Source organism: Anomaloglossus baeobatrachus, chromosome 3 (genome assembly GCF_048569485.1).
Source record: "Anomaloglossus baeobatrachus isolate aAnoBae1 chromosome 3, aAnoBae1.hap1, whole genome shotgun sequence".
NCBI lineage: Eukaryota > Metazoa > Chordata > Amphibia > Anura > Aromobatidae > Anomaloglossus > Anomaloglossus baeobatrachus.
The window spans coordinates 691,088,194-691,112,760 of NC_134355.1; the positions used below are offsets into that span (position 1 = coordinate 691,088,194).

The 24,567-nt window shown below is 49.9% G+C and overlaps 1 protein-coding gene across 4 annotated transcripts in view; it reads left to right on the forward strand.

The window, feature by feature from the left end:
• The window catches only part of LOC142295782 (uncharacterized), a 44,797-nt gene that overhangs the window by 18,766 nt on the left and 1,464 nt on the right, over positions 1–24,567 (forward strand). For 3 of the 4 annotated variants that reach the window (XM_075338871.1, XM_075338873.1, XM_075338872.1), the window contains exon 5: positions 2,349–2,449. In XM_075338871.1, the coding sequence (XP_075194986.1) occupies positions 2,371–2,449 (79 nt within the window). In that variant the 5' untranslated portion in view covers positions 2,349–2,370. Of the gene's footprint in view, positions 1–2,348; positions 2,450–5,468; positions 5,520–24,567 lie in introns of those variants that run through there. The other variant, XM_075338874.1, reaches the window with a different exon arrangement.

The window sequence follows — 24,567 nt, forward strand, 5'->3', positions numbered from 1 at the left end:
TAGGAGGCTGTGTGGGGGCTCCTGCTGTGTGTAGGAGGCTGTGTGGGGGCACCTGCTGTGTGTAGGAGGCTGTGTGGGTGCTCCTGCTGTGTATAAGAGGCTGTGTGGGGGCTCCTGCTGTGCATAGGAGGCTGTGTGGGGGCTCCTGCTGTGTATAAGAGGCTGTGTGGGGGCTCCTGCTGTGCATAGGAGGCTGTGTGGGGGCTCCTGCTGTGTATAAGAGGCTGTGTGGGGGCTCCTGCTGTGCATCGGAGGCTGTGTGGGGGCTCCTGCTGTGCGTAGGAGGCTGTGTGGGGGCTCCTGCTGTGCGTAGGAGGCTGTGTGGGGGCTCCTGCTGTGCGTAGGAGGCTGTGTGGGGGCTCCTGCTGTGCGTAGGAGGCTGTGTGGGGGCTCCTGCCGTGCGTAGGAGGCTGTGTGGGGGCTCCTGCCGTGTGTAGGAGGCTGTGTGGGGGCACCTGCTGTGTGTAGGAGGCTGTGTGGGGGCACCTGCTGTGTGTAGGAGGCTGTGTGGGGGCTCCTGCTGTGTGTAGGAGGCTGTGTTGGGGCTCCTGCTGTGTGTAGGAGGCTGTGTGGGGGCTCCTGCTGTGTGTAGGAGGCTGTGTGGGGGCTCCTGCTGTGTGTAGGAGGCTGTGTGGGGGCTCCTGCTGTTCGTAGGAGGCTGTGTGGGGGCTCCTGCTGTTCGTAGGAGGCTGTGTGGGGGCTCCTGCCATGTGTAGGAGGCTGTGTGGGGGCTCCTGCTGTGCGTAGGAGGCTGTGTGGGTGCTACTGCCGTGCGTAGGAGGCTGTGTGGGGGCTCCTGCCGTGCGTAGGAGGCTGTGTGGGGGCTCCTGCCGTGCGTAGGAGGCTGTGTGGGGGCTCCTGCCGTGCGTAGGAGGCTGTGTGGGGGCTCCTGCCGTGCGTAGGAGGCTGTGTGGGGGCTCCTGCCGTGCGTAGGAGGCTGTGTGGGGGCTCCTGCCGTGCGTAGGAGGCTGTGTGGGGGCTCCTGCCGTGCGTAGGAGGCTGTGTGGGGGCTCCTGCCGTGCGGGGGCTCCTGCCGTGCGTAGGAGGCTGTGTGTGTCATGTATATGGTGTAATTGTATGCAGGGGCACAACGACCAGGCCTGTGAGTGATGGGGCCATTACTATTTCCTCGGATGCAGGTTAAACACCATTGAGGACTGGATGGGCACTGGCTCCCTGTTCCGCACTTGCTCTGCAGCTGTGGACCTCTGATAGGTGTAATGACATCAGGGGGGGCCGGTGTATCACATTCCCTCTTTCTCTCATTCTTGAATTTGGCAAATAGAAATTATTTCAGTTCCTAAACGACCTAAAACGGGAAAGATTTATTCTGATTTCATGTCATATAGTGAGAAAAACCTGCAGATGTGTCGGTATAGAGAGCGGAGGGAAAAACCTGCAGATGTGTCTTTATAGAGAGCGGAGGGAAAAACCTGCAGATGTGTCTGTATAGAGAGCGGAGGGAAAAACCTGCAGATGTGTCTGTATAGAGAGCGGAGGGGAAAAACCTGCAGATGTGTCTGTATAGAGAGCGGAGGGAAAAACCTGCAGATGTGTCTGTATAGAGAGCGGAGGGAAAAACCTGCAGATGTGTCTGTATAGAGAGCGGAGGGGAAAAACCTGCAGATGTGTCTTTATAGAGTGGAGGGAAAAACCTGCAGATGTGTCTGTATAGACAGTGGAGGGAAAAACCTGCAGATGTGTCTGAATAGAGAGTGGAGGGAAAAACCTGCAGATGTGTCTTTATAGAGAGCGGTGGGAAAAACCTGCAGATGTTTCTGTATAGAGAGCGGAGGGAAAAACCTGTAGATGTGTCTGTATAGAGAGCGGAGGGGAAAAACCTGCAGATGTGTCTGTATAGAGAGCAAAGGAAAAACCTGCAGATGTGTCTGTATAGAGAGCGGAGGGGAAAACCTGCAGATGTGTCTTTATAGATAGTGGATGGAAACTTCTGGTTTGAACTGTATGAGGGAGTCGTGGAGTTTGAATCCATGAAATATTGGGAGTCAGAGGTTTTTGTTAGCGACTCCTCAGCCCTGGTGTGGAGGGTGCTGGGGAGGAAGTCACTGTGGAGGTATCATGCGATGCTTGTGGGACACTTTTGTTGGTATTATACATTATGGGGCAATGAAAAGGAAATCCCAATGTCATAATGTACCACTCTAAGTGGATCCTGCTTCTATCCCTGCTGAACTGCCTCTGGGGCAGCACGGGCGATATAGGAGGCGTAGAGGCCATGCATGGATTGGTCTCAGGGGCCACACGGCTCTGGTAGCAGAAGCGTCCATCTAGAACCTTCCACATGACTTTTCCTTCTGTCTGTGACTTTTACAATATTTATTTTACAGCTTTGAAATTCAGGGAAAAGATATGCAGGACGCTGCAGACACAATGGAAAAAGGAGAAATGGATGTGCGGAGTGATGAACGGAGTAGAGACCTTTCCACAGGTAACCCTCCTCAGGGAAGAGTCACCATTAAATAACAGAACAGTCACATTCCCAGCTGCAAGGAGAAAATGAAGTTACATTCTCCCTGCTGCCGCTCGTATACAGTCACCGATGCAGTGCAGGAAACAGTAACACTTACCGCTCACATGCTGTCAGCCAAGGAACAAGAGGGTTGATTACTGTGCGCCCACTATCTAGTGAGTGGTGACTGTTACAGCGGCGTCACACGGTATGATATATCGTGCGATATGTTGTCGGGGTCATGTCGTTAGTGACGCACATCCGGCATCGTCAGAGATATCGTACCGTGTGACAGGTACGAACGACTGTGAACGAGCAAAAATACTCACCTTATCGTTGCTCGTTGACACGTCGCTCATTTTCATAAAGTCGGTCCTCCTTCTGCGCGCCGGTTGTTCGTCGTTCTCGTGGCAGCACACATCGCTCCGTGTGACACCCCAGGAACGACGAACACAGCTTACCTGCGTCCCGCCGGCAATGCGGAAGGAAGGAGGTGGGCGGGATGTTACGTCCCACTCAACCCCGCCCCTCCGCTTCTATTGGCCCCCGCTTCTATTGTTCGCTGTGACGCCGAACGTCCCTCCCCCTTCAGGAAGAGGATGTTCGCCGCCCACAGTGACGTCGTCCGGGAGGTAAGTGCATGTGACGGGGGTTAATGACTTTGTGCGCCACGGGAAACTAATTGCCCGTGATGCACAAACAACGGGGGCGGGTACGATCACGCGATAGATCGTCCCGTGTGACGCCGGCCTTACAGCCTCTCCCACTGTGCTGGTGACTGGAAGTGAGCAGCTGCTGGGAGAATGTAACTGCATTTTCTCCTTGCAGCCACTGTGTCACAATCTCTCCGCTGTCTTGGACGCAGTGAGTGACAATTTTGCCTTTCTATGGAATCGGGGCCGTGCCAAGCTGTTAGTTTGTTGAGCGACAGCTCAGTTCAATCTGAAACTGAGAGGTGCTTGGTTTCTTCGTGGTTCCCTGTTCTGAGTGAGTGATCGGTTACTTGGCTGAGTACTTAGTCCCAAAACCAGGGTATCACGGAGGTGTCGGGGTAACTGTAGAAGTGACCCCCTGAAACGGGCCCTCAGACTAGGGACCTTGTGCTGTCCCTTATCCCACAGGTAGGCTTGATGGTATCCATGTCTGGACCGCCAGCGTAACACTAATGACGCGCCCACGGGGTCTTGGGGGCTACGCGTCACCAGGCCGGTGTAGAAAGGGGGATGTCACAGCGGCCAGGCCCGGTTTCTTGACCCCAGCGGTGTCCATAAAGATGGTTGAAGGGAAATAATTACAGGGGATGAAAGTTAGTGGTGACACCACCTGTGGTATGCGGCTATTTATGAGCCGTCGCTGCGGGAGATTTCCTCTGGGGCGGATGGTAGTGCAGCTTGCTTGGTACAACTCTCCACAGGCAGAGCTCAGGCCCCAGGGATGTTGGGAGTGGTAGTCTAGTATGATGATGTAAGGCGAGTGTGGTGCCTGAAGTGCCGACGAAAGATGGATCGACACAGAGATTGCAATCAAAGTTCCTTTACTCACTGAGGCATCCGATGCACAGAGATGACACGTGCCGCCTCTAGAGCACTGAGCTTCGCTGTAGTGGGCTCCAGCCGATCCCGGATAGTTCGGAGGTCAAGGCCGATGCACCTTTATGTGTGTTCCTCATTCTAATGGGCCTTCCACCCACTTGCTTGCTAGTGGAACGGGTCACGGGTGCCTGCTGCACTCTCCGTGAGCCCTAGGATCCCTTTCTATTCCGTACGTAGGCCGAGCTGCACTAGCTCCAAGCCACAGGTCTTCACTCCTTGATTGTCTGTACAGTTCTCCTGTTGTTCTCTGTCTCCTCACTGCCCTGCTTTCACAGGCTGCTCCCCCGAACTACACTCCACCCCCCGGGTTGGCTGAACTAGTGAGCAGGAGGTCACATACCTCACGATGGCCACCCCCCATCCTACCCTAGCCCAGGCCGAGTGGTCGAGCTTCTAAGATGAGTGTTGTGTGAATTGTGTGCATACCGGTGAATTACCTCCACCGTACCCGAGCTGGATACCATAACTTGGTTTAGATGCAGTATCCTGTGGCAACTGACACCTCAGGGGCGCCACACTAACTCCTGTCCAAACCCTGATCTAACACCCACTCTCCCCCCACCTGGAGTGGAGATGCAAACCCCACAAATACCACAGACACAGAAAAAACAAAAGTCCTACACACTGCACACAAAGGAGAGACACAATACGTGTATGGGAGGGAATAAAGTATAAGGAAGGAAGTAAATATACAACAAGGAAACTTCCAGACCACTCCAACAGCGATATACTGGTCACCAAGAATAGGATCGCGAGAGAGACCGGAATCACAGGAGCATAAGCTGAAGGTATCATCTGCACCAACAAGCAGACTCTCAAACCTTAAATAGGGAGAAGACAGGTGAATAGAAATTAGCCCTATGAGTCTCAAGGAGCCACACACCACTCCACAGGAATTAACTCATGCAGGACTGGAAAGCAGTGGAAAAGTCTCAGCTGACGTTGAGTAACTAAGATCAGGTTGCCTGTGAACAGAGTCCAACACCACCGCGGCACCACGCGAATGTGGGCCTGAACACCGCATGACACGGGGCCTTGGTTATCTGTGCTCTGATCTATAGCTGCCAGACTTTGGACCTCCTCTGACCATCCATTTGCCCCGATCCGCTATGCTCCTGATATTCTGACCACAGACCTGACTAGGCCTTTGTCTTTCCCCTTAGTTCACGGCATGCTCTCTTTGTATCTGACCCCGGAACGTTTGGTAACCCTGCCTTACGGCTTGTCCATGCAGTGACTAGCGTCACACACTGTGTGAATAAACCAGATAGATATTATTTAAATACTAGGCACTCAGATTACCACTATATCTGCAGGTAGTGTTTTTGTAGCTGCCAGGTTTTCTTTAACCACTCCTCGATATGTAATGTATTATTGCATCTTCTTACTTCTTGCGGCTTAGAAGCTGAGTCTCCGTTATTGGCAGCGGATGATGTCTATTCAGTTATTCAGTGGAGGTAAGCCTCACCCATTGCTGTTAACTTTTCAATCTTTGACAGCAGCATTCGCAGATCGCAGCCTATGGGGTACAACATTCCACATATCCAACTTCCCCAGCCACCTTATCGTTGGGTGCAGATGGGTCCGCCATAATAGCTTGGGGTCGGCTAAAGACCCCTTGCCTTATATAAGGGTACTCCTATCATCTCTACACCTCTAGATACATTCCTTCAGTGGTGTAGTTTCCAAAATGAGATAATTTGAGGGGTGTTTCCACTGTTTAGGCACATCAAGGGCTTTCCAAACGTGACATGGCATCCTCTATCTATTTCAGTCAGTTTTGTTCTCCAAAAGTCAAATGGTGCTCCTTTCCTTCCGAGTCCTGCCGTGAACCCAAGCAGTAGTTTCTTCAGCGCTCTATTGGGAGACCCAGACGATTGGGGTATAGCTACTGCCTCCGGAGGCCACACAAAGCACTACACTAAAAAGTGCAAGGCCCCTCCCCTTCTGGCTATACCCCCCCGTGGTATCACGGGTTCTCCAGTTTTCAAGCTTTGTGCGAAGGAGGTCAGACATCCATGCATAGCTCCACAGATTTTAGTCAGCAGTAGCTGCTGACTATTTCGGATGGAAGAAAAGAGGGCCCATATAGGGCCCCCAGCATGCTCCCTTCTCACCCGTTGATGGTGCTTGTAAGGTTGAGGTACCTATTGCTGGTACGGCGGCTGGAGCCCACATGCTGCTTTCCTTCCACATCCCCCTGGGGGGCTCTGAGGAAGTGGGATCCTGCCGGCCTCAAAGCTCTGACGCCGGGCTCCATCCACAGACCCATTTGAACCTGCTGGATACGGAGCTGGAGTACCGTTCAGGGACATGGCCCTGCACCATTACAGGTACTCTGTGTCCCCGGACACACAGACACAGCACACTCCAGACTTGCTGGGTGTGCTAGTGCGCCGGGGACAGTAAAGGGTTACAGTCACTGCAGCTTTGCTGAGTGACTTTGTGTATTGGGAACTACCGCGCCGGACGCTCCGGGAGCGGCGGCGCGGCTGGGACTTGTAGTTCGCCGGGGACTGGGCGCCGACCGCGCTTTTACGGCGGCGGCGCTTATAAATCCAGTCCCCGGCTTCTGCGGCCTAGTGCCGCTTCGTTCCCGCCCCCTCCCTGTCATTCAGGGAAGGAGACAGACGCTGAGCAATCAGCAGCGCCGAGGGCTGGAGCTTTATTTACATGCTCCAGCCCTCTCACTGCACACTGTCGGACGCCGGATTCCCGCTCTGACTTGGGGCACGCCCACGGCCCGCCCCTCCTCACACGAGCTGGGGAAGACGCCGGCAGCCATTACTGCAGTCCGAGCTCGGACTTTCGGCAACCAGGCAGGACTATGGCGACCATACACCCGCTTATAGGCGGGCGGTAAGCGGCACACATAGTGCTGACCCCAATATATACTGCAGTGTGTACATGTGTATTTTAACTGCATAGGTCGCTATATGCCCGCTTGGAGAGCGACACATCAGCAGCAGGAAAGCAGGTGTGCTAAGGCACAGGCTTTCTAGGCTGCTTGTATTGCACGTACTGAAGTGTTCATTTGTGTTTATACTTGTATGCTATACATTGCACTGTACAGTCGCTAGTCTTAGCTATATTCTCCTGGAATGGCTAGACTACAGCAGCAGAAAACCAAGGGTGCTGGGGCACAGGTTTTTTTCTATGCTGCTTGTATTGCATGGGCTGCAGTGTGCATTTGTACTTGTGCTTGTATGCTATACATTGCACTGTATGGTCACTCTTCTGGGCTATATTCCCCTAGATGACTAGTCTACAGCAGCAGAAGAGCAGAGGTGCCAGGGCACAGGCCTCTATGCTGCTTGTATTGCTGGTGCTGCAGTGTTCATTTGTACTTTATGCTTGTATGCTATACATTGCACTGTACGGTCACCAATCTTGGCTATATACTTCTAGATGGCTAGTCGGCAGCGGCAAAAAAGCAACACAGATTTTCAGTGCTGTTTTTACTACATGGGATGCTGTTCATGACACCGTCCCATTGTGTGCATGCTCCCCTGTAGCACTTCGTCTGCCGGGGTCTCTAGCACTTCGTCTGCCGGGGTCTCTACTAGTCGTGGCCAAAGAAACCACCTGTCATCCCTGTCCAAGGACAGGGACGGAGTTGCAGTTTCGACAGATATATTGTCATAAGATAGAGATTTGCAGTCCAGACAGGCCATGGGCAATCTTCCTGACCAACCTCATTTGGAACGGGGGGGTCCCAGGAGGACTCTCTGTATGATAAGGCAGCTCTCCAGGACTTTGATCCTGACATCGCTATCGATCCGGATACACCGGATGGTAACGCCATACGGAATGATCCTATAGCGTCCATCAATGGAAGGTTGGATCTTTCTCCCTCAGCTCCCCCAGTGGAGGAGTCAGCTTCACAGCAGGAGAAGTCCCTTTTCAGTATCTCAAACGGATATTGAGTATTTTTCTGGCCACGCTGACTTCAGAGAAGCAGTCCAGAAACACCACGCTTACCAGATAAGCGTCTTCTCCAAACGTTTTTAAGATACACGTTATCCCTTTTCCCCTGACGTGGTCAAGCGCTGGACCTAGGGTCCAAAGGTGGATTCTCCAATCTCCAGGCTTGCGTCTAGAGCCATAGTTGCACTGGAGATGGGGCTTCAATTAAAGATGCCATTCACAGACAGATGGACTCTGGTTGAAATCTGTCTAGGAGGCTATCGGCGTGTCGGTTGCTCCGGCATTCACAGCCGTATAGGCAACCTAACCTTTTCAGCTGTTCTTGCGCAGCTGGCCTTGAGCACATGTACATCTGTACCGCAGAGGCGTCCGTAACCCCGTAATGTCTGCACTGCGACTTACCCTATTAATGCTGTCCTAAAAGTACAGTCGAGGTTTCGGTCCTTCCCAAGCTCGGGCAGGTCCCAATTGTCCTCGTGCAAAAGGGCTACAAAACCTCAGACGGGCTCAGATTCCGGCCGGGCTCAATCACGCCCAAGGAAGGCAGCCGGAGGAACCGCTACCAAGGCGGTCTCCTCATGTCTCTCAGCTCTCTCTCTCTCTCCGCATCCGCGGTTGATGGCAGACTCCCCCGCCTTTGGCGACATTTAGCTGCCACAGGTCACAGACCGGTGGGTGACGGACATTGTGCTCACGTGCACAGGACGGTGTTCTGTTCTCGTCCTCCGACTCCATCCTTCAGAACGGCCCCACCTCCCCTCCGAGCAGATGCCCTGCTGCAGGCGGTGGACGCTCTAAGAGCAGAAGGAGTGGTGATCCCTGTCCCCCCTCAGGAACGAGGGCGAGGGTTTGTACTCCAATCTCTTTGTGGCTCCAAAAAAGGACGGCTCCTTCCGTCCTGTTCTGGACCTAAAACTGCTCAACAAGCATGCGAACGCCAGGCGGTTCCGGATGGAATCCCTCCGATCCGTCATTACTTCAATGTCTCGAGGAGATTTCCTTGCCTCAACAGACATCAAAGATGCCTATCTCCACGTGCCAATTGCTACGGAGCACCAACGTTTTCTACGTTTTGTGATAGGAGACGACCATCTTCAGTTCGTAGCCCTGCCATTCGGTCTGGCGACAGCCCCAAGGGTGTTCACCAAGGTCATGGCAGCAGTGGTAGCAGTCTTGCACTCTCAGGGACACCCGGTGATCCCTTACTTGGACGATCTACTCGTCAAAGCACCCTCTCAAGAGGCATGACAACGCAGCCTGAATGTTACGCTGGAGACTCTCCAGACTTTCGGGTGGATCATCAATTTGGCAAGGTCAAATCTGTCACCGACTCAATCACTAACGTATCTCGGCATGGAGTTTCACACTCTATCAGCGATAGTGAAGCTTCCGCTGAACAAGCAGCGTTCACTGCAAACTGAGGTGCAGTCTCTCCTTCAAGGCCAGTCGCACCCCTTAAGGCGCCTCATGCACTTCCTAGGGAAGATGGTGGCAGCCATGGTGGCAGTTCCCTTTGCGCAGTTTCATCTGCGCCAACTGCAAGGGGACATTCTCCGCCAATGGGACGGGCAGTCAACCTCCCTGGACAGGAAAGTCTCCCTTTCCCAGACGGCCAAGGACTCTTTGCAATGGTGGCTTATTCCCACCTCATTGTCACAGTGAAGATCCTTCCTACCCCCATCCTGGGCAGTGGTCACGACAGATACGAGTCTGTCAGGGTGGGGAGCAGTTTGTCTCCGCCACAGGGCTCAGGGGACGTGGACTCAGCAGGAGTCCACCCTTCAGATCAATGTTCTGGAAATCGGGGCAGGGTATCTTACCCTACTAGCTTTCCAGCAGTGGCTAGAAAGAGAGCAGATCCGAATCCACTCGGACAACTCCACAGCGGTGGCATACATCAACCACCAAGGAGGGACGCGCAGTCGGCAAGCCTTCCAGGAAGTCCGGCGAATCCTCATGTGGGTGGAGGACACAGCATCCACCATATCCGCAGTTCACATCCCGGGCGTAGAAAACTGGGAAGCAGACTTCCTCAGTCGCCAGGGTATGGATGCAGGGGAATGGTCCCTTCACCCGGACGTGTTTCAGGAAATCTGTCGCCGCTGGGGGGTGCCGGACGTCGAACTAATGGCGTCTCGGCACAACAACAAGGTCCCGGCATTTATGGCACGATCGCGCGATCACAGAGCTCTGGCGGCAGACGCCTTAGTGCAAGATTGGTCGCAGTTCCGGCTCACATATGTGTTTCCACCTCTGGCACTCTTGCCCAGAGTACTGCGCAAAAAATCAGATCCGATTGCAGCCGCGTCATACTCGTCGCCCCAGACTGGCCGAGGAGATCGTGGTACCCGGATCTGTGGCATCTCACGGTCGGCCGACCGTGGTCACTACCAGGCCGGCCAGACTTACTGTCCCAAGGGCCGTTTTTCCATCGGAATTCTGCGGCCCTGAACCTGACTGTGTGGCCATTGAGTCCTGGATCCTAGCGTCTTCAGGATTATCCCAAGGGGTCGTTGCCACCATGAAACAGGCTAGGAAGTCCACCTCTGCTACGATCTACCACAGAACGTGGAAGACTTTCTTAACCTGGTGCTCGGCTCAGGGAGTGTCTCCCTGGCCATTTGCATTGCCTACTTTTCTTTCCTTCCTGCAATCGGGGTTAGAAAAGGGCTTGTCGCTCGGCTCCCTTAAGGGGGAAGTCTCGGCACTATCCGTGTTTTTTCAGAAGCGTCTAGCACGTCTTTCTAAGGTGCGCACATTCCTACAGGGGGTCTGTCATATCGTACCCCCGTACAAGCGGCCGTTAGATCCATGGGATCTCAACAGGGTATTAGTTGCTCTCCAGAAGCCGCCTTTCGAGCCTCTGAAGGAAGTTTCCTTTCTCGCCTGTCACAGAAGGTGGCGTTTCTCGTTGCGATCACATCGCTTCGGCGAGTGTCTGAGCTGGCAGCTCTGTCATCCAAGGCTCCCTTCCTGGTGTTCCACCAGGACAAGGTAGTGCTGCGCCCCATTCCGGAGTTTCTCCCTAAGGTCGTATCCTCATTTCATCTTAATCAGGATATATCCTTGCCTTCCTTTTGTCCTCATCCGGTTCACCGGTATGAAAAGGACTTACGTTTGTTAGATCTGGTGAGAGCACTCAGAATCTACATTTCCCGCACGGCGCCCATGCGCCGTTCCGATGCACTTTTTGTCCTTGTCGCTTGTCCGCGCAAGGGGTTGCAGGCTTCTAAAGCCACCCTGGCTCGATGGATCAAAGAACCAATTCTAGAGGCCTACCGTTCTGCGGGGCTTCCGGTTCCTTCAGGGCTAAAAGCCCACTCAACCAGAGCCGTGGGTGCGTCCTGGGCATTACGACACCAGGCTTCGGCTCAACAAGTGTGCCAGGCAGCTACCTGGTACAGTCTGCACACTTTCACCAAGCATTATCAGGTGTATACCTATGCTTCGGCGGATGCCAGCTTAGGTAGAAGAGTCCTGCAGGCGGCAGTGACACCCCCGTAGGGGAGGGCTGTTTTGCAGCCCTAACATGAGGTATTTCTTTACCCACCCAGGGACAGCTTTTGGACGTCCCAATCGTCTGGGTCTCCCAATAGAGCGCTGAAGAAGAAGGGAATTTTGTTACTTACCGTAAATTCCTTTTCTTCTAGCTCTTATTGGGAGACCCAGCACCCGCCCTGTTGTCCTTCGGGATGTTTTTGTTGTTTGCGGGTACACATGTTGTTCATGTTGAACGGTTTTTCAGTTCTCCGATGTTACTCGGAGTTAATTTGTTTAAACCAGTTATTGGCTTTCCTCCTTCTTGCTTTGGCACTAAAACTGGAGAACCCGTGATACCACGGGGGGGTATAGCCAGAAGGGGAGGGGCCTTGCACTTTTTAGTGTAGTGCTTTGTGTGGCCTCCGGAGGCAGTAGCTATACCCCAATCGTCTGGGTCTCCCAATAAGAGCTAGAAGAAAAGGAATTTACGGTAAGTAACAAAATTCCCTTCTTTCCACCACATATGGGCTATCGGCGTACACTCCAGAAATTGCCTAACTGAATTATATTATTATTATTATTTATTATTATAGCACCATTTATTCCATGGCGCTTTACAAGTGAAAGAGGGTATACGTGTCAAGGTTAAAAATGACGATGATGATGATGATGAGACTCAAAGGATCTCTCTGGATCTGGCTGCTGTTTCAGATTAAACTGTCATGTGTGCACATGAGAATTAAGAATAACTGGACAGCAAGTCAGTTACATCTATCTCCATGACTAGCTCTGACCAAGTGATCTTTATTATTTGAAAAAACTCTAGACCGAGCAGTAAGGGGGTGTAAACAAAAGTTTTAGTCCAATCAAGTATTGTAGGTCGGGGCTTCATGACGTAGAGAGATCTGCACATCCTCCTTGGATTGGTCAGTCCAGGCTCCAGGAATTTCTTTTGTCTATCGTCCCATGTGCAAAACAGGAAATGGCAGCCATCTTCAAGCTGTATACATATACTGTGTCTAAGGAAAAATCACTGGATATGCAATATACATATATACATGTTAGTAAGAAACAAAAGCATTCACAAATATGTGTTAGTTCGCATCTACTGAACTATATACCTGAGTCTATGAAATAGCTGAATTAAGTATTTTTGTATACTCAATTCTTTATCCTCAACAATCCCCCCTAAAGACTTACTTCTGCCATTTCTGAATTCTAAGGGTACTGTGTTCCCTTAGGAAGAGAGGTAGAAAGATCTGTTGAAAAACCTGCCTAACTGAACGTTGAGGCATGGGCGGAAAGGGGAAAGGGGTTTTCTTCACCGGTTTGAGACCAAGGACTCCTAGGCGAGTCCTCACCCTTTGTAGTTGGACTTTCCCATGTCTCAAGGTTCTCTAAATCCTCTCTTCTAACTGTTCTGGCAATAATGGTCTGAAACTGTACAGGGTTTTCTGAAAAGGATAAGTATGAGCAGAACGCTCAGTGCAGCTCTGGTTGATCGACCCTTCTGCAATGCGAGGTGTGGATTCATAGATTTTTCTGCGGTTGGATCGGCTCCTCTAGTGTTGACTCATGGCTCTTTCTCGCTTGTCATTTAGGATCAATCAGTCTCCTGACTGGAGACCATATGCTAATAGTTCTGATTTAAGATCTGGAATTGGAGAATACACCTGATTATCACACTATTCAGTCAATTATATAAAAATATACATGTCTGTGCTAAACCAAAAAACATCTTACATAAAGACCTGTTTATTACGAAAAGAAAACAAAACATATACATTTCTTCAGCGCTCTATTGGGAGACCCAGACGATTGGGGTATAGCTACTGCCCTCCGGAGGCCACACAAAGCACTACACTAAAAAGTGCAAGGCCCCTCCCCTTCTGGCTATACCCCCCCGTGATATCACGGGTCCTCCAGTTTTAGCTTTGTGTGCGAAGGAGGTCAGACATCCATGCATAGCTCCACAGATTTTAGTCAGCAGCAGCTGCTGACTATGTCGGATGGAAGAAAAGAGGGCCCATGTAGGGCCCCCAGCATGCTCCCTTCTCACCCGTGGATGGTGTTGTAAGGTTGAGGTACTTATTGCTAGTACAGAGGCCGGAGCCCACATGCTGTTTTCCTTCCCCATCCCCATGAGGGGCTCTGGGTGAAGTGGGATCTTACCGGTCTCCAGGCACAGAGACCGAGCTCCATCCACAGACCCAAAAGAACCTGCTGGATATGGAGCTGAGTATCGTCAGGGACAGGGCCCTGCTACATCAAGGTACTCTGTGTTCCCATGCACATCGCGCCCACACACACCAGCATTGCTGGGAGTGTTAGTGCGCCGGGGACAACAGCGCGGAGCGCTGGTGCTATTATTCACTGCAGCTTTGCTGAGTGAATTTATGTATTGAAAACGGCCGCGCCGGCCGCTGCTGGTTGTTTTTTACATTGTGGCGCGGCTGGGACTTGTGGTGCGCCGGGGGACTTCGGCGTCGGCCGTGCACATAGGACGGCCGCGCTTATTACTAGAGTCCCCGGCTTTGCGGCCTAGTTTTCGTTTCGTTCCCGCCCCAGCCCTGCCAGTCAGAGGAGGGGCGGGACGCTGTACAGTAGCTCAGCGCAGGGAGCTCGAGTCTGCTTTGCATTCTCCAGCCCCCTCTCACTGAACACAGTGAGACGCCGGGTTCCCGCTCTTGGCTGGGGCTCGCCCACGGCCCGCCCCTCTGCACAGGACGGGGAAGAGAAGCCGGCAGCCATTATGGTTTCCACTCTGGGAGAACGGAACCAGTCACAGGTTTTTGGGCGACCTCACACCCGCTCTTGTGCGGGCGGTAAGCAGTACTGACACCACTAATGCTGAAGTGGGCTTTTGGGCTGTGTGCTGATATGCTATGCACTGTACTGTACTGTCGCTATTCTGGGCAACAGCAGCAAATAAGCAATGCTGCTGAGGCACAAGCTTTCAATGCTTCTTCGTTTGCATGTGCTGCAGTGTTTACTGTCAGATTGGGCAACAGCAGCAGTAGAGCAATTTGTGCTAAGGCACAAGCTTTCAATGCTGCTTCGCTTGCATGTGCTGCACGGTTTATTGTTATGATATACATTCACTGTATGTCACTATTCTTGGCTAATGCGCCCAGATAAACAGACAAAAGCAGCAGTAGAGCAATGGTGCTACGGCACAAGTTTTCAATGCTGCTTGACTTGCATTGGCTGCAGTGTTTACTGTCATGCTTGTATGCTATACATTCACTGTATGTCGCTATCCTTGGCTAATGTTCCTGGATAAATAGACAACAGCAGCAGAAAGGCTAGGGTGCTAACGCGCAAGCTTTCAATGCTGCTTGGATTGCATGGGCTGCAGTGTTTACTGTCATGCTGTATGCTATACATTCACTGTATGTCGCTATCCTTGTCTCATGCTCCTAGATAAATAGACAACAGCAGCAGAAGAGCAAATGTGCCAAGCCACAAGTTTTCAATGCTGCGTGTACTACATGTGCTGAAGTGTTTATTTGTACTTCATGCTTGTATGACTATTCACTGTACGGTCGCTATCCTCGGCTAGGCTCTTAGATAGCTAGACAACAACAGCAGAAAAAGACAAGTTGCCAATGCACGGGCTTTCTATGCTGCTTGTACTGCATGTCATACGGTTTCAGGACCCCCAGTGCGTGCAATTGCTCAACCGGGGTCTCTGCTATATGTGGCCAAAGGAACCACCTGTGATCTCTGTCCAGAGACAGGGACGAAGTTGCAGTTTTTCCGCTGATATATTGTCTGTGACTATGACTGACATCTTACAGACTTTGCACCCCAAGCAGACCGTGGGCAATATGGTTGCAATGACCCTGGCCGCCCTGATCTGGAGCATCTCAAGGCGCCAGAGTGATTCCAGGCATCCCAGAGAGCAGGCATCCGACACGGTCGACAGTCCCAGATGGCCTAAGCGGGCTCGCTGGCATTAGCCCTCGACTACATCACTGGGCAAGGTCCCAGCGGGAGTACTCTCTGTACGATGAGGCAGACGTAGCTGTTCAGGACTCTGTTCCTGAGACCGCTCTCAATCCGGATACACCGGATGGTGACGCTATAGTGAATAATCTTATTGCGTCCATCAACGAAAGGTTGGGTATTTCTCCCTCAACTCCTCCAGTGGAGGGGTCAGCTTCACAGCAAGAGAAATCTCTATATATTGAGTACTTGTTTAGCACTCTGACTCCAGAGACGCAGTCCAGAAACGACACGCTTATCACGATAAGCGTTTCTCCGACCGTATTAATGAGACACGTGTCGCTCCCCCTGACGTGGTCAAGCGCTAGACCCAGTATCCAAATGTGGATCCCCCAATCTCCATGCTTGCAGCTAGATCTATAGTTGTAGTGGTGGATAGGACTTCACTTCAAAATGCCATTGACAGGCAGATTGGCCTCTGGTTGCAATCTGTCTATGAAGCTATCGGCAGGTCGGCTGCTCCGACAGTCGCAGCCGTGAAGGCACTCCAAGCTATTTCAGCTAGTATTGCGCAGAGGGTCGCTGTCACAGGTACTCTCGGTCCCAGCAGCGTCTTTAACTCGCAATGTCGGCATGGCGAATCATGCTGTTATTGCTGTCCGAGACTCTACGAGCCGGACGTCAGTGGCATCCGCCAACTCCGTGTTTTTACGCAGAGGCTAGTAGTTGAGAGATTGGAACAGAGGCTGCTTCCAACGAAGTGCTTAACCAGGTTGCCTTTATCTAGTGATAGTCTGTTGGTAAGGGTTGAATGAAATCATTCAACTATCCAAGACGACTCAAAAAGCCCAGAAGGGCATAGATTCCTAGCGGGCTCAATTCACGCCCGGGGAAGGCAGCCGGAGGATCCGCTACCAAAGCGTTTTCCTCATAATTTTCAGCCCTCTCACTCCGCAACCGCGGGGGGGCAGACTCCCCCGCTTTAGCGGCATTTACCTACCGCAGGTTGAGGGCCTGTGAGTGAGAGTCAGTTTGTTTTCAAACTACCGCACCGACCGAGCCGAGGCTCTTCTGCAGGCGGAAAGAGCGGTAATCCCTGTTCCTCTTCAGGAACCAGATACGCATTTTGCCCCGACCTGGTCGTGGTGCCAAAATAGGACGGCTCCTTCCGTCCCGTTCTGGACTTTATACTGCTTAACGAGCACGTGAAAACCAGGCGGTTCCGGATGGCATCACTCCGCTCCGTCATTGCCTCTCTGTCTCAAGGAGTTTTCCTAGCTTCAATAGACATCAGGATGCTTATCTACACGTGCCGATTGCTCCGAGGCACCGGCGTTGGCTACGATTCGTTATTAAAGACGAGAATATTTCGTTTCGTAGCCATACCCTTTGGCTGGCGACAGCCCCACGGGTGTTCACCAAGTTCGTGGCAGCAGAGGGAGCAGTCCCGCGCTCTCACGGTCACTCTGTGATCCTTTACTTGGGCAATCTACTGGTCAAGGCACTCTCCTTTACAAGCATGCCAACACAACCTGAACATGGCGCTGGACCCTTCCCAGAGTTTCGGGTGGGTCTTCAACTTTTCAAGGTTGAACCCAATCGCTGGCATCTCCTGGAGAGTTTTCACACTCTCTCAGCGATAGTGAAGCTTCCGCTGGACAAACAGCGTTCACTACAGACGAGGGGACAGTCTCTCCTTCAAGGAGGCGCCTCATCCAGAGGCGAGTTTTAGCTTTTCCAGACGGTCAAAGACCATCTTCAGAGGAGTCCACTCTTCAACTCAGTGGTCTGGAGCTCTGGGCAGTGTATCTTGCACTGCAAGCCTTCCTGCAGTGGCTGGAATGCAAATAGATCCGAATTCAGTCGGACTATCCACAGCGGTGGCATACACCAACCACCAAGGCGGACTACGCAGTCGACAAGACTCCCAAGAGGTCCGGCGGATTCTGCTATGGGTAGAAGACAGAGCATACACCATATCAGCTGTTCACATCCCGGGCGTACGACACTAGGAAGCAGACTTCCTCAGTCGCCAGGGCGTGGACGCAGGGGAATGGGCTCTGCACCCGTTTGTTTGCAAGAATTCTGTAGACGCAGGATGAAGACTGACGTCGACGTCATGGCTTCTCGGCAACAACAAGGTCCCGATTTTCATGACGCGGTCTTACGATCAAAGAGCTCTGGCGACAGGCGCCTTGGCTCAGGATTGGTCACAGTTCCAGCTACCGATTGCTGCCACACCATCCTCGTCGCCCCAGACTGGCCGGGGAGGTCGTGGTACCGTGATCTGTGGCATCTCACCGTCGGTCGACCGTGAGCACGACGTCATTGCCACCATGAGACGGGCTAGCCAGCCGCGGTCTGCCAAGATCTACCACAACTCGTGGAAGATATTCTTATCTTAGTGTTCTGCTCAGGGAGGGTCTCCCTGGCCATCGGCATTGCCTACTTTGCCTTCCCTCCTGCAATCTGGTTGGGAAAGAGGTTGGTCGCTCGGCTCCCTTTAAGGGCAAGTCTCGGCACTATCCGTGTTCTTTTCAGAAGCGTCTAGCACGTCTTCCTAAGGTGCGCACGTTACTACAGGGGGTTTGTCATATTGTGCCCCCGTACAAGCGGCCGTTAGATCCATGGGATCTGAACAGGGTACTAGTTGCTCTCCAGAAGCCGCATTTCGAGCCTCTGAGGGAAGTTTCCCTTTCGCGCCTGTCACAGAAAGTGGCCTTTCTGGTTGCGATCACGTCGCTTCGGCGAGTGTCTAAGCTGGCGGCTCTGTCATTCAAGGCTCCCTTCCTAGTGTTCCACCAGGACAAGGTAGTGCTGCGCCCTATTCAGGAGTTTCTCCCTAAGGTTGTATCCGCGTTTCTTCTTAATCGGGATATACCCTTTCCTTCCTTTTGTTCTCATCAGGTTCTCCGGTATGAAAAGGATTTACAGTTGTTAGTTCTGGTGAGAGCACTCAGAATCTACATTTCCCGCACGGCGCCCATGCGCCGCTCTGATGCATTTTTTGTCCTTGTCGCTGGTACGCGCAAGGGGTTGCAGGTTTCTAAAGCCACCATGGCTCGATGGATCAAAGAACCAATTCTTGAAGACTACCGTTCTGCGGGGCTTCCGGTTCCTTCAGGGCTGAAGGTCCATTCTACCAGAGCCGTAGGTGCGTTTTGGGCATTACGACACCAGGCTACGGCTCAACAGGTGTGCCAGGCAGCTACCTGGTCGAGCCTGCACATTTTTCACCAAACATTATCAGGTGCATACCTATGCTTCGGCGGACGCCAGCCTAGGTAGAAGAGCCCTGCAGGCGGCAGTGGCTTCCCCATAGGGGAGGGCTGTCTTGCAGCTCTAACATGAGGTATTTCTTTACCCACCCAGGGACAGCTTTTGGACGTCCCAATCGTCTGGGTCTCCCAATAGAGCGCTGAAGAAGAAGGGAATTTTGTTACTTACCGTAAATTCCTTTTCTTCTAGCTCTTATTGGGAGACCCAGCACCCGCCCTGTTGTCCTTCGGGATTTTTTTGTTGTTTGCGGGTACACATGTTGTTCATGTTAAACGGTTTTTCAGTTCTCCGATGTTACTCGGAGTTAATTTGTTTAAACCAGTTATTGGCTTTCCTCCTTCTTGCTTTGGCACTAAAACTGGAGAACCCGTGATATCACGGGGGGGTATAGCCAGAAGGGGAGGGGCCTTGCACTTTTTAGTGTAGTGCTTTGTGTGGCCTCCGGAGGGCAGTAGCTATACCCCAATCGTCTGGGTCTCCCAATAAGAGCTAGAAGAAAAGGAATTTACGGTAAGTAACAAAATTCCCTTCTTTATACACGATTTACTAGTTTCCACTTTTCTATAAAATATACACTTTTTGTAAACACTTTTTTACATACCACTTTCATGTGCTTCTCAACAATAATATCGTTTTCTGCACTGGAATGCCTCTGACCAAACCTGGAGAGAGATTTACACAACACGCACAGACTTGCATACAACGTGCTCATGATATACATCTATAATCAGTTTGCAGTCTCTAAAAATGGGTAGAGCAGGTGCAGGGTGTTTCTGCGGATTCTTTACAGTTTTTTTCTCACTTAGTTCTAGGCACATGTCTTACAAGACTGGGTGAATCTGCCCACCTGGGTACTGAACCCTGGCGTCACCAAAGCACACACTGACAATTGTCTTTCACAGATGTTACCTGGGCCATCATTAAGAATAGTTCTCATGGCAGAGAAAGCTTACCACCCTTTGTCCACAGACCTTCCTCAGTCAGCTGGCTCCCTGCATGTCACACTCCACTCCTTGTTGATTTGCTTGTTCCTGTAGGGATTTAAGAACACAAGGAGTGACAGAAGTCACTGACGTGACCGGTGTCACCGAGGCATGGTCTTTATGCATGGTGAAAGACTCTCAACTCTAGGCCCATTCACTGCTTCTTGGTCAGCTGCACCTGTGCGGGGATCTCCATCCGATTCCATCAGCTCAGATCTAGACTTTCTCTTCAGCATACCTAATTCATTTGACAACAGGAAAAAAATCTACAACCTACATACACCTCTAAAGACTCTTACCAACTCCTGTTCTACCCATCTAGAGAGGCATTTAATGCGGCACTGCCTCTTGTACCCATAGAATTGGAGGGAGTGGTCGAATTTAACTACCTCAGGTTGTGTAACCTGTAGCATATCCAGTGCAGAATCGACCACCATCTGGTTTCATCTATAAAAACAAAAACTAAAAAATATACATTAGATCATTCTTATAACATTAACTCTGACCATAATACAGTTAGTGGTCATCTATACTTCACATGACTGACAATACTAAATAAATAAACAAACAAATAAACATATAAGACAAGATTTTTCCCATTTCAGTTAACAGATATACCTCATAGTAATCTAATAAACATAGCCTATGGGGAAAATGGTCAGCTTCAAATCCTATCTAATATGCCTACTGCACCCTCAAAGAAACTGGAGAATATAATTAATACCTTATTCCCCCCTTGTTTAATTGTTTATTTACCAATATGGCAAAATTCAGAGTTTTTATACTGGTATTCCCTAAAAGAAAAATAAAACAGCAGGTAATAAATTAGCTACATACTAAAACCTAAAATGAACAAACACTGAAAATAACGTATATCTTTCAACAATATACATTGCTGGGGAATTTTAAAACCTTACAATAAACAACACTGTATCCATAAAGAAAAGAAAAACCTTTGATAGTAGAAATAACTGAGACATGATTAAATGACAGCTGTTACTGGACGACTAACCTGCAAAAATATATAAATTGTTTAGAAATAATCGTAAAAACAGAAAAGATGATAGTCACAAAATAAAAATATATTGTTCGAATAAATTGCCATTAAAAAACAAAACAACACAGAAATTAAATCGCACATCCCATGAAATCTAATATTCCCTATTCAGGTATAAGCAGTAAACTAAAAATGGGAAATCCTGAACTCTAAGGGTTAAACCAAACTTACGTCACTATTGGGGAAAGACACATTCCATTCTTATCTCTGATTATTTATCAATTCAGTAAAAATTTCACTTACTTATCTTTGACTTGCATGTATTGGATAGCTGAGTAAACAAATATACTATTTATACTTATTCAAATGTGTTAGTCATATATACCAGAGAACACCTCCCACCGGGGATTGGTGGAGAGCTTTGAACAAAGAGCCATTGCGTTGAAATTGTTAATAAAACGAAGTTAAAAAAAAAAAAGAGCCATTGCGAGGGGTGTGGCTTATGAGGTGTACTGACATCAGTGGGTGTAGCAAGACGGCTGCCACAGGAAGTTCCAGGCACCTGACTTCCGGGTGTAGCATCCATGTTGTGACTCCCTGGGTGTACTGGGAGTGGCTGAAGCTACGGGCGGTGCCAGGGATGTTACTTTTAAGGGCTCTAAACTAGTTTGCATTACAGAATGCAAAGGAGAGATTTGATTAGTACCAGATATGAATGACTTTTAAAGGAGAACAATAAGGCACAGCTAAAGAAAAACATTAGTAATAATGCAAACAGCAACAGACAGTGAATGGGGTCTTTGTTCTTCATTATAAACTCACTATAGATCAATATGGGTTACAGCCTGCCATCTAGTGGTAGTCTAACGATTTTACACAACTTTTTACAATCTCATATATTTTTCCGCTCTTTTTTTTTTTTTTTTGTAACTAGGGCGACAGCGTTCTCAGCTCCTACTAAAAAAACATTTTTATTTCTGAACAGAGTGTATACAAAGTGCTCTAATTGGACCGGCCGGCTCCAACGGAATTCTTTCTCGCCTCGTCCGCGTTTGTAATGCGCAGACAGTGACTCGCGTCTAATACGCAGGAGAATACGCTAATTCCGACACCTTTAACTTAACTAAAATGAAATCCTTTCCCGCCTCGTCTGCTACGCAAATAAGAAAGACAGACAATAAGAAAGACATAGCACTTGTCTTTCTTTCAAATCATTACAACTCCTCCGTTTGCTTTACTACACAAAGGCTGCTGTTGCGTCCTGTATGTTAGCCCACTGACCCCTCCTTTCTCCTCACTGCAAGCAGCTATGGGTATATGACACCTCCTTTCTCCCTTTCAATGCAAAGACCATGGCAGTGGGGGATTGCTAACACACACTGACCCCCCTTCTCCTCCACAGAACAAAGACAGCAGCTGCGTCTGTGTGGGCTCCATTTCCTCTCCCTCTGCCTCTCTGCTGACCCCCCTTCTTCCTTGCTTCCTGCTCTCTTCTGTTCTCAGTGAAGGAATGTAGCTGCATGAATGAGTGACCCCCACCTTTCTCTTCCCTCTTAGTGAGAGACTGTAAGCACTATTTGCGTAATTCGACCCTGCTCTTTTCTATCTTACAGCAGAGCCCTCCGTGAACAATAACAGACAATTAACTCTCCGAGAACCAAACAGAGAAATCACAAGCCTGATTAACCATACACTACATACAAATCAACAGCTACTCAAAAAGCCCCCCCCCCTGATTTCTCGCTCTATACAACTCAAATACAGACAGTCAGATCCTTTAAAACCTACGCCTAGCCCCTATGGGGGCTGGGTCCTTCTCTAGGTCAACCGCGAGTGACAGTCACACCGTTAGGTCTCCGGTGCACTACCATTCTCCGGACTAGTGACCACCCCCTTTCGCCAGGTGTCTCTCGAACCACAGGTAAAACAGCACACACAATGTATATGATGCTTACCGTGGAACGGAGGGCGATCAAATCCTTGATATCGAGCAACACCTGGATACTTGTAGAGTAGCCCCAGACGTCCAGAAAGTGGAAGCTCTGACTCACTCTTCTTGGTGGCCCCACACTTGGCGCGCCAACTGTCAAGGTTAAAAATGACGATGATGATGATGAGACTCAAAGGATCTCTCGGGATCTGGCTGCTGTTTCAGATTAAACTGTCATGTGTGCACACGAGAATTAAGAATAACTGGACAGCAAGTCAGTTACATCTATCTCCATGACTGGCTCTGACCAAGTGATCTTTATTATTTTAAAAAACTCTAGACCGAGCAGTAAGGGGTGTAAACAAAAGTTTTAGTCCAATCAAGTATTGTAGGTCGGGGCTTCATGACGTAGAGAGATCTGCACATCCTCCTTGGATTGGTCAGTCCAGGCTCCAGGAATTTCTTTTGTCTATCGTCCCATGTGCAAAACAGGAAATGGCAGCCATCTTCAAGCTGTATACATATACTGTGTCTAAGGAAAAATCACTGGATATGCAATATACATATATACATGTTAGTAAGAAACAAAAGCATTCACAAATATGTGTGTTAGTTCACATCTACTGAACTATATACCTGAGTCTATGAAATGGCTGAATTAAGTATTTTTGTATACGCAATTCTTTATCCTCAACATACGTACAACAATAATTAACAGTACAAAACAGACTGGTATAGGAGGAGAGAGGACCCTGCCCGCGAGGGCTCACAGTCTACAGGGAATGGGTGAGGGTACAATAGGTGAGGACAGAGCTGGTTGCACAGTGGTCTACTGGACTGAGGGCTACTGTAGGTTGTAGGCTTGTTAGAAGAGGTGGGTCTTGAAGTTCCTCTTGAAGCTTTCTACGGTAGGTGGGAGTCTGATGTGCTGAGGTAGAGCGTTCCAGATTATGGGGGATGCACGGGAGAAATCTTGTACGCCATTGTGGGAAGAGGAGATAAGAGAGGAGCAGAGAAGGAGATCTTGTGAGGATCTGAGGTTACGTGCAGATAGGTACCGGGAGACTAGGTCACAGATGTAGGGAGGAGACAGGTTGTGGATGGCTTTGTATGTCATGGTTAATGTTTTGAACTGGAGTCGTTGGGTGATGGGAAGCCAGTGAAGGGATTGGCAGAGTGGCGAGGCTGGGGAGTAGCGAGGGGAGAGGTGGATTAGGCGGGCCGCAGAGTTTAGGATAGATTGGAGGGGTGCAAGAGTGTTGGAAGGGAGGCCAGAGAGCAGGAGGTTGCAGTAGTCAAGGCAGGAATTTTTTTTCATATTACCCTTGGGAAAATGAAAATTTGTGGTTAAAGCAACACGTTTGTGGGAAAAATTAAAATCTTTATTTTTTCCCTTCCACATTGCTTTAATTCCTGTGGCGCATCTAAAGTGTACTTTGGCATTGCATTACTGCTGTAGGAATATTACAAAAAAGGGATAAATACATAGCTAATGTGAAAAATGAGTAAAAAGGCAAAGGCATTGCATTACTGCTTTAGAGATATTTGCAAAGAGAGATTCTTAGCTTATGTATTGGCCAATCCATGTTAGCCCAATAACCTCGACAAGGTGATCTCAATATTTTGGGAACCTAACCTTAAATGCCTCTGTGTGATTAAAAATCTGCATGTCTGGGCAGATAGGTTCCTGGTAAAATAAGATGGTGGACATACCCTGGCTATAGGACGGAGAGCTTGGTCAGGTACTTGTCAAGGTTATCGGGCTCACATGGATTGGTCCATACATAAACTAAAAATCTCACTTTGCAAATATCTCTAAAGCAGTTATGCGATGCCTATGTCGTTTCACTCATTTTTCTCATTACCTGTGTCTTAATCCCTTTTTTTAATATTTCTACAGCAGTAATGAAATGCCAAAGTATCCTTCTATTATTGAGTGGCACTGGATATGTTTGTAGATG